The 10,679-nt window shown below is 33.2% G+C and overlaps 1 protein-coding gene and 1 pseudogene across 1 annotated transcript; both read left to right on the top strand.

The window, feature by feature from the left end:
- Nucleotides 1–136: 136 nt before the first annotated feature.
- On the top strand, nt 137–4,844 carry LOC122647978 (annotated as a pseudogene).
- LOC122647979 (NAD(P)H-quinone oxidoreductase subunit I, chloroplastic) lies at nt 4,191–4,724 on the top strand. The gene has a single exon (XM_043841263.1). It carries the CDS (start codon nt 4,191–4,193, stop codon nt 4,722–4,724), a length of 534 nt encoding a protein of 177 aa, XP_043697198.1.
- Nucleotides 4,845–10,679: the final 5,835 nt, after the last annotated feature.

The raw sequence follows: 10,679 nt of genomic DNA, 5'->3' as shown, positions 1-10,679 counted from the left end.
ATGTATCAACGATTGAAAATTAGTTGATACTATATATTCGTGTCATATCTGCTATATGAAGGTAAACAGACGCCCCTGTATTACATTTTGACACAGGATTGAATGACGTATCAATTCAATCTAGGAATGAATTGATAAAACTTAATTTAATAAATTTGATAGAAAAAGAAGAAAAAAAAAGAGTACATGAATAAATTCAGATGGTTTTGTATACTAGATTAAAGGGTCTGGCATTATTATTACTGATTGGTAAAATCCATATCTGTAGAAAAGAAAGAAATATAGGAAAAGAATTCTTTATATGGTAAAAAATTCATTTATCTCGATTATTTCACAAGAAAAAGAAAAAAAAGAAGAAAACAGAGGATCTGTTGAATTTCAAATATTCAATTTCACCAATAAGATACGGAGGCTTACTTCACATTTGGAATTGCACAGAAAAGACTATTTATCTCAGCGAGGTCTACGGAAAATTTTGGGAAAACGTCAACGGCTGTTGGCTTATTTGTCAAAGAAAAATGGAGTCCGTTATAAACAATTAATTAGTCAGTTGGATATTCGAGAGGCAAAAACTCGTTAATTTGAAGATTCGTTTTGAATTATTTGATTTATTAGATCTTGAATTTTTATGAATTTCGTTTCGTTTTCAGCAATTGATGGAATAATGAATCGGGAAAAAAGATATGACTGTACCAGTTACAAGAAAAGACCTTATGATAGTCAATATGGGTCCTCACCATCCATCAATGCATGGTGTTCTTCGACTCATCGTTACTTTAGATGGTGAAGATGTTATTGACTGTGAACCCATATTGGGTTATTTACACAGAGGAATGGAAAAAATTGCAGAAAACCGAACAATTATACAATATCTGCCTTATGTAACACGTTGGGATTATTTAGCTACTATGTTCACAGAGGCAATAACAGTAAATGGACCAGAACAGTTGGGAAACATTCAAGTACCTAAAAGAGCTAGCTATATCAGAGCTATTATGCTGGAACTAAGTCGTATAGCTTCTCATTTGTTATGGCTTGGTCCTTTTATGGCAGATATCGGTGCACAGACACCTTTTTTCTATATTTTCAGAGAGAGAGTTGATATATGATCTATTTGAAGCTGCCACAGGTATGCGAATGATGCATAATTATTTCCGTATCGGAGGAGTAGCTGCTGATTTACCTCATGGCTGGATAGATAAATGTTTGGATTTCTGCAATTATTTTTTAACAGTGGTTGCTGAATATCAAAAGCTTATTACGCGGAATCCCATTTTTTTGGAACGAGTTGAGGGGGTGGGCATTATTGGTGGAGAAGAAGCAATAAATTGGGGTTTATCAGGACCAATGCTACGAGCTTCCGGAATCGAGTGGGATCTTCGTAAGGTTGATCATTATGAATGTTACGACGAATTTGATTGGGAAATTCAATGGCAAAAAAGAAGGAGATTCATTAGCTCGTTATTTAGTACGAATTAATGAAATGAAGGAATCCATAAAAATTATTCAACAGGCTCTGGAAGGAATTCCGGGGGGACCCTATGAAAATTTAGAAGTCCGACGCTTTGATAGAACAAAGGATTCTGAATGGAATGATTTTGAATATCGATTCATTAGTAAAAAGCCTTCTCCCACTTTTGAATTGTCGAAACAAGAACTTTATGTAAGAGTGGAAGCCCCAAAAGGAGAGCTGGGAATTTTTCTGATAGGAGATCAGAGTGTTTTTCCTTGGAGATGGAAAATTCGTCCACCGGGTTTTATTAATTTGCAAATTCTTCCTCAATTAGTTAAAAGAATGAAATTGGCTGATATTATGACAATACTAGGTAGTATAGATATTATTATGGGAGAAGTTGATCGTTGAAATGATAATTGATACGACAGAAACACAAGCTATCAATTTTTTTCCAGACCGGAATCCTTAAAAGAGGCCTATGAGCTCATATGGCTGCTTGTCCCTATTTTTTCTCCTGTATCAGGAATCACTATAGGGGTACTGGTTATTGTGTGGTTAGAAAGAGAAATATCCGCAGGGATACAACAACGTATTGGACCTGAATACGCTGGCCCTTTGGGAATTCTTCAAGCTCTAGCAGATGGAACCAAACTACTTTTCAAAGAGGATATTCTTCCATCTAGAGGGGATACTCGTCTATTCAGTATTGGACCATCTATCGCGGTCATATCCATTCTATTAAGTTATTCAGTAATTCCTTTTGGCTATCGTCTTGTTCTAGTCGATCTCAATATAGGTGTTTTTTTATGGATTGCCATTTCAAGTATTGCTCCTATTGGACTTCTTATGTCAGGATATGGATCGAATAATAAATATTCTTTTTCGGGTGGTCTACGAGCTGCTGCTCAATCGATTAGTTATGAAATACCATTAACTCTATGTGTGTTATCAATATCTCTACGTGCGATTCGTTGGGGCATAAACTTTTATTTAATTTACTTTTTTACTTAAATTTTCTAATTTACTTTAACTTTATTTGAACTTTGACTTTGGTTTCTAGTAAAGAAGTTGAATGTATTGACTAGATTACTTTAATTTTTTATTGATCATTCCAGTTAATGAACTTAAGCAGATAGTTATATGAGTGAAACAAAACAGCTTAAAAATTCGCAGTAAAAAGATTGAGTCTCTTTCCCTATGTACAAGAGTTGGGTGGAAGTAAACATAAGTAAAGCAGTATAAACTATTTACCCCAAGATTGATTGATTAATCATCAGGGCTTGAAGCGGGTGCAAAAGATTAAATGTATGGAGTTTTTACTATTGCATGTATTACCATACCGGGGATCAAACAAAAAAGAGTGGACGGTTAGTAACACCAAGGTACACAAAGGATTAGTAATAGAGCTAATGTAAGTTTGGACTACATAAAAGGAATTTTAATGGGGCTTTAAGTTGGTAGAAATGATCAAGAAGTACTTTCCCATGATCCCGATTCAGAGTATCCTCCTATCCACTGATTAAAGAAATGACTATCAGGAACGAAGTAATCTTTTTATTTTTTTTAGAGTCCCCTTTTCTGAGAAAGAAGAATAGGAACGAAAGAAATGGAATGCAATTGCATGCAATAGAAAAAAAGGAAAAATAAGAGATTTTTTTCTTTTTTTTTTTTCCATATTCTATCCATAGTAATAGAGATAGAATTCTTATTATGATTCATGAACTAATCTAAAGTCTAATTCTTTTTCGGAATCGAAAGATATGGGTCGAAATTTCTATTGATATTGATAGAACGAGTATTTTATTGAAGGATTAAGTTATTACTAAACAAAGAAAAATTGGAATTTGAAAATGAAAGATGAGATCAATTCGGAAGCACTTTTTTTATTATAGCAGACAGAATTCTATTGGTCTAATTCAGGACTCTCCGATCTATCTTTACACTACTCTATTTACCTTACAAAGATATCGAGATAATGCTGAAGTGATCCTTAGATTTATTTGTGGCCTTCGAGGAGCCGTATGAAGCTGAAGTCTCATGTACGGTTCTGTAATAGCGATTGGAACAATGCTGTTATCACCGACTATAATTATCTAACAGTTCGAGTACAGTTGATATAATTGAGGCGCAATCCAAATATGGTTTTTGGGGGTGGAATTTGTGGCGGCAACCCGTAGGGTTTGCTGTTTTTCTAATTTCTTCCCTAGCAGAATGTGAGAGATTACCTTTTGATTTACCAGAAGCAGAGGAAGAATTAGTAGCGGGTTATCAAACCGAATATTCAGGTATCAAATTTGGTTTATTTTACGTTGCTTCTTATCTAAATCTACTAGTTTCTTCATTATTTGTAACAGTTCTTTATTTGGGGGGTTGGAATCTTTCTATTCCGTACATATTCATTCCTGAGCTTTTCGAAATAAATAAGGCAGGCGGGGTCTTTGGAACGACAATTGGTATCTTTATTACATTAGCTAAAGCTTATTTGTTCCTATTCATTCCTATCACAACAAGATGGACTTTGCCTAGGATGAGAATGGACCAACTATTAAATCTTGGGTGGAAATTTCTTTTACCTATTTCTCTAGGTAATCTATTATTGACAACTTCTTCTCAACTTTTTTCGCTGTAAAGGAATACCATATTCTAGATTATAGATTCATACCTTCTCTCAAACAAGAGAAAAAAACATCAAATTATTTGAATTTTATTCATAGATATTCACGATATGCTCCCTATGGTAACTGGGTTCATGAATTATGGTCAACAAACAGTACGAGCTGCAAGGTACATCGGTCAAAGTTTCATGATTACCTTATCCCATGCGAACCGTTTACCTGTAACTATTCAATATCCTTATGAAAAATTGATCACATCAGAGCGTTTCCGCGGTCGAATCCACTTTGAATTTGATAAATGCATTGCTTGTGAAGTCTGTGTTCGTGTATGCCCTATAGATCTACCCGTTGTAGATTGGAGATTGGAAACGGATATTCGAAAGAAACGATTGTTTAATTACAGTATTGATTTTGGAATCTGTATATTTTGCGGTAACTGCGTCGAGTATTGTCCAACAAATTGTTTATCGATGACTGAAGAATATGAACTTTCTACTTATGATCGTCACGAATTGAATTATAATCAAATTTCTTTGGGTCGGTTGCCGATGCTAGTAATTGGGGATTACACAATTCGAACAATTACGAATTCGACTCAAATAAAAATAGCTACGGGGAAACCCCTTGACTCAAAAACGATTACCAATTACTAAGATTCGGTTTTGATCTAAAGGGGGGAGGCTTCTTTCATTTTGCTTGGTCAATAACTAAAAATCCTAGCTATTGATTGGTGAGAATCACGTCTTAATTTGAATTGAAAATTGATTCATATACCGTGATGAGTTCGAAACATCAAATTTCGTCTTGTCTTTCAGATTCGGATATAGAATGGAATTTGTCCAATAACAGTATATACATCTAAGAGTATCTACATCAATTCACACCCATTAGAATTTAATTCAATTAGGAGCGTAAACGTATTATATAAATTATATAAAATATAAATAGGGTAATTTATTTTTTCCCGGTCCGGTCAGGTCAATAAGGTCATGAAAGATTTCGACTTATTTATTTCTTATTTTACATATAAATAATATATAATGGATTTACCTGGGCAAATACATGATTTTCTTTTAGTATTTCTGGGATCAGGCCTTATACTAGGGGGTCTGGGAGTAGTATTACTTACCAATCCCATTTTTTCTGCCTTTTCATTGGGATTGGTTCTTGTTTGTATATCCTTATTCTATATTCCATCGAACTCCCATTTTGTAGCTGCTGCACAGCTCCTTATTTATGTGGGAGCCATAAATGTCTTAATCATATTTGCTGTGATGTTCATGAATGGTTCAGAATATTACAACGATTTCCATCTTTGGACTGTTGGAGATGGTGTCACTTCACTGGTTTGTACAAGTATTTTTGTTTCACTAATTACTACTATCCTAGACACATCATGGTACGGGGTTATTTGGACTACAAGATCAAACCAGATTATAGAACAGGACTTGATAAGTAATGGTCAACAAATTGGGATTCATTTATCAACAAATTTTTTTCTTCCATTTGAACTCATTTCTATAATTCTTTTAGTTGCTTTAATAGGTGCAATTGCTATGGCGCGTCAGATTCAGTGAAAAAAAATACTTAGAATTAGAAATCCAAATAAATCAAAATTAATAAGAAATAAGCTGTCTTATTTCATCTATATTTACTTCAATTCTATTTTTTAATTTTTCACGTATAAAATAACAATGAAAATGTTTTTAGTTCGATGTATTTACTAACACCTACCTTTGTTCTTGTTATATCCTTTCTAGTCACTAGTCAATTGAATCGGTTGAATTTTTGTTCCTATTGAAATGAATCTAGATTGATGAGGGGTTGTTCAATGATGCTCGAACATGTACTTGTTTTGAGTGCTTATTTATTTTCTATCGGTATCTATGGATTGATCACGAGCCGAAATATGGTTAGAGCACTTATGTGTCTTGAACTTATACTGAATGCAATTAATATTAATTTCGTAACATTCTCTGATTTTTTTGATAGTCGCCAATTAAAAGGAGACATTTTCTCGATTTTTGTTATAGCTATTGCAGCCGCTGAAGCGGCCATTGGGTTAGCTATTGTTTCGTCAATTTTTCGAAACAGAAAATCAACTCGTATCAATCAATCGAATTTGTTGAATTGAAAATTGAATAAATATAAAAGAATAAAATTAAGTAGAATAAAAATCAAATAAAAAGAAAATCATCTATATAAATAACCAACTCGAATTAGCATCTACGACAAACACGTATGACTAAGTTAGTTAAAATGAATAGAAGGTTTGCTAAAGCTAAGAAATCCAAGTATCTTGGCCTTCTCTCATCAGCAGATCCAGAAGTAAAGTAAAGTAAATTGATTAAAAAAATTTCTGATAAATCGTTGATTCGTCTGGTATCTATAACATTTACTACTTTATTTTTACTAGATCGAAAATTTATGACGTTCAAAAATTTATAGATCCAATGTCACATTCAGTAAAGATTTATGATACATGTATAGGATGTACTCAATGTGTACGAGCCTGCCCCACAGATGTATTAGAAATGATACCTTGGGACGGATGTAAAGCTAAGCAAATTGCCTCTGCTCCAAGAACAGAGGATTGTGTAGGTTGTAAGAGATGTGAATCCGCCTGTCCAACAGATTTCTTGAGTGTCCGGGTTTATTTATGGCATGAGACAACTCGCAGTATGGGTCTAGCTTATTGATATGTTCCAGAAAACTCCAATTGAATCCATTTGATTTCTCTTTACCGACAAAACCCGTACTCGAAATAGAAATAATAAAAAATATAATATTTTGAGTACGGGTTTTTCTGGTCAAAGCATATCTTGTTTTTACCACGAATTCTTTTCCTTGGTTAACAATAATTGTAATTTTTCCGATATCCGCGGGTTCTTTAATTTTCTTTCTTCCTCATAAAGGAAATAAGGTGATTCGCTGGTATACTTTATGTATATGTTTATTAGAACTCCTTCTAATGACCTATGCATTCTGTTATCATTTCAAATTCGACGATCCATTAATCCAACTCGAGGAGGATTCTAAATGGATAAATATTTTTGATTTTCACTGGAGATTAGGAATTGATGGACTTTCCATAGGACCCATTTTTTTGACGGGATTCATTACAACTTTAGCTACTTTAGCAGCTTGGCCAGTTACTCGAGATTCCCGATTGTTCCATTTCTTGATGTTAGCAATGTACAGCGGTCAAATAGGATCATTTTCTTCTCGAGACCTTTTTCTTTTTTTCATCATGTGGGAGTTAGAATTAATTCCCGTTTATCTACTTCTATTCATGTGGGGGGGGGAAGAAACGTCTGTATTCGGCTACAAAGTTTATTTTATACACTGCTGGGGGTTCTATTTTTCTGTTAATAGGAGTTCCGGGTATGGGTTTATATGGTTCCAATGAACCAACATTAAATTTTGAAACATCAGCTAACCAATCATATCCTGTGGCATTGGAAATTTTATTCTATTTTGGATTTCTTATTGCTTATGCTGTCAAATCACCGATTATACCCCTACATATATGGTTACCGGATACCCACGGAGAAGCACATTACAGTACATGTATGCTTCTAGCCGGAATCTTATTAAAAATGGGAGCGTATGGGTTGATTCGGATCAATATGGAATTATTACCCCATGCTCATTCTATATTTTCTCCCTGGTTGATGATAGTAGGCACAGTGCAAATAATCTATGCAGCTTCAACATCTCTCGGTCAACGTAACTTAAAAAAGAGAATAGCCTATTCCTCTGTATCTCATATGGGTTTCCCAATTATAGGAATTGCTTCCATAAGTGATACAGGACTCAACGGAGCTGTTTTACAAATAATCTCTCATGGATTTATTGGTGCTGCACTTTTTTTCTTGGCAGGAACGAGTTACGATAGAATACGTCTTATTTATCTCGACGAAATGGGAGGAATAGCTATTCCAATGCCAAAAATTTTTACGATGTTCAGTAGCTTCTCGATGGCTTCTCTTGCATTGCCGGGAATGAGTGGTTTTGTTGCGGAATTGATAGTGTTTTTTGGAATACTTACTAGCCCCAAATATCTTTTAATGGCAAAAATACTAATTACTTTAGTAATGGCAATTGGAATGATATTAACTCCTATTTATTCATTATCTATGTCACGTCAGATGTTCTATGGATACAAGCTATTCAATGCTCCAAACTCTTATTTTTTTGATACTGGACCACGAGAACTATTTGTTTCGATCTCTATCTTTCTACCTGTAATAGGTATTGGTATTTATCCAGATTTTGTTCTCTCAGTATCAGTTGACAAGGTCGAGGCTATTTTATCTAATTACTTTTATAGATTATAGTTTTTTAGATTAAAGATAGTTTTCATAAAAAAAGACAAAAAAGAAAAATATAAAATACTGGCATTTTTAAACGTTGTAGAAAAAAAAAAAAAAAAGAAAAGTTTTTCTTTTTTGAAGTAAAAAAACGAAGTGAATTGGAATTGTAATCGGATACCTTTAATGTTTTTGAGAACCATTTGAATCGCTACTTGATTCAAATGGTTCTCAAAAACGTAGACAAAGTTTCGTCATATACGTTCTTCCTATATATTGGATTCGTCAGATCCTTTCTTCAATTAGCTGTTAATGTGAATGAACCATAACTATGTAACCCTATTCCTAATAGATTGACCCCAAAATAGCATATCCAAATTATAAGAAATCCTAGAGAAGCCACAATTGCGGAATTTGAACCTTGCAAATTTTTTTTTGTTCGAGTATGTAAATAAATCGCGAATATAGTCCAAGTAATAAATGCCCAAGTTTCTTTGGGGTCCCAATTCCAATAGGCCCCCCATGCCTCATTAGCCCATACTGCTCCCGAAAGAATACCTATGGTTAAAAAGATAAACCCTAGACTAATGACACGATAACTCCAATAATCCAATTGCTGAATCAATTGATACCTGTGAAAATTTCTAAAGGAAAGAAAAAAAGTATTTCGTAAAACATTGTTTCTTTCATTCATACATTGAATCTCACCAAAGGAAAATGACCCAATTAATAAATGATTGTTTTTACCAAAAATCTCTATGTTTTTTCGAAATGTAATGACTAGAAGAGCTACTGATAATAATGATCCGCATAAAAGAGCTGCATAGCTCAATACCATCATACTTACGTGCATCATTAACCACTGGGATTTTAGAGCAGGTACCAATATTGCGGATTGCTGTAATTCAGTTAAAAGACCCGAAGTGGCAAACCCTTGGGTAAAAATAGCACTTGGCGCGGTTATTACGCTTAAATGATTTTTATGATTCCATATTTTAGGAACTATATGAATAATGGAGAAACTCCATGAAAGGAACATTAATGATTCATATAAATCACTTAATGGGAAATGTCCCGAAGAAATCCAACGAGTAATTAAGAATCCTGTTATACAAAAAAAAGTAGTTATCATACCTTTGTCTGACGAATCATATAGTTCTACGATTCCATCGACTAATAGGCTCATCAAATGAATCGTAATTACAATTGAAACGACTGAAAAAGAGATATGAGTTAATATATGTTCGAAAGTCGAAAATATCATAAAAAAATCCTAAAACTAAAAAGGACCTTCAATTACGGAATTGAAATCAGGAATTGAATTTCTTATAATTATAAGATTTTTTCCAATCTTTTAGAAGATGCCGTCACTCGGACTCGAACCGAGATGCTCTAGCACTGCTTCCTAAGAGCAGCGTGTCTACCAATTTCACCATGACGGCTTGTTCGAAATCATAATAGCCCATTCATATTCAATCGTCGAGATTTAAGGAGTCAATTCAATTGACATTTTTTAGGAAAGATTAAAATCGATGAAAAAAGACTCGTTTAAATTGTTATTTGAACGTTCAATAAATCTTAGCTTAGTATCTAGTATCTTGGGATGCTGTCAGTTTTAACAATGGACTTTCGCGCAGTTTAAGTTACCCCGAAATGGAAGAGTTGGAACTATTTAGTTCTGTCCTAAATTTAGGCATAGAACTACATACCTTTAAAATTGTCTATTTTTATTTCTTATTTATATATATTAATAAATATAAAATAAATATAAATAAGAAATTAATATTCTATTCTATTTTTATTCTAAATTTTCTCAATTCTAAAGAAATTTTCTATTTTTTATTCGATTTTCTAACCTATTTTACTCTAAATAAAATAGAATTATAAATAGATTTTGATTGGTCCTACAGTCCAATCACAGATCTATTTTGAATCACATAAAATGATTCTTCGTACATAAATATCGGTCTAAATGAAATTCAAGGTCTTTTATGGATTAGGTCGAAAACAGGGGTCTAGTGATTCAGAGAATAATGATTCAGAAAATTTTACAAATATTCTATTAAAATATAGATCTTAATTAGTTTCAAACGATTCAGTTATTTTGATTAAAAATATCTGTTTTGCTATAGAAAAAAAAGAAAAAAAGGTTTTCAACCTTCTTTAGACTTATTGATCATCTTCCAAAAAACTCTTAACTTAAATAGTGTAGCCCATCTTAGTGATGTATAACTATTGGGGCAAGAAAACCTTTCTAAAATAAAAGAAAAAGTTTTCTTATTCTTTTTTTTATTA

This window comes from Telopea speciosissima, unplaced genomic scaffold, assembly GCF_018873765.1.
Source record: "Telopea speciosissima isolate NSW1024214 ecotype Mountain lineage unplaced genomic scaffold, Tspe_v1 Tspe_v1.0331, whole genome shotgun sequence".
Lineage (NCBI taxonomy): Eukaryota > Viridiplantae > Streptophyta > Magnoliopsida > Proteales > Proteaceae > Telopea > Telopea speciosissima.
Note: the sequence above shows the minus strand (reverse complement) of the source record. Positions and strands in the feature narration are given on the sequence as shown.

Excerpts from the sequence above, each read along its gene's own strand:
- LOC122647979 (XM_043841263.1), top strand. The coding sequence starts at position 4,191 with ATGGTAACTGGGTTCATGAATTATGGTCAACAAACAGTACGAGCTGCA.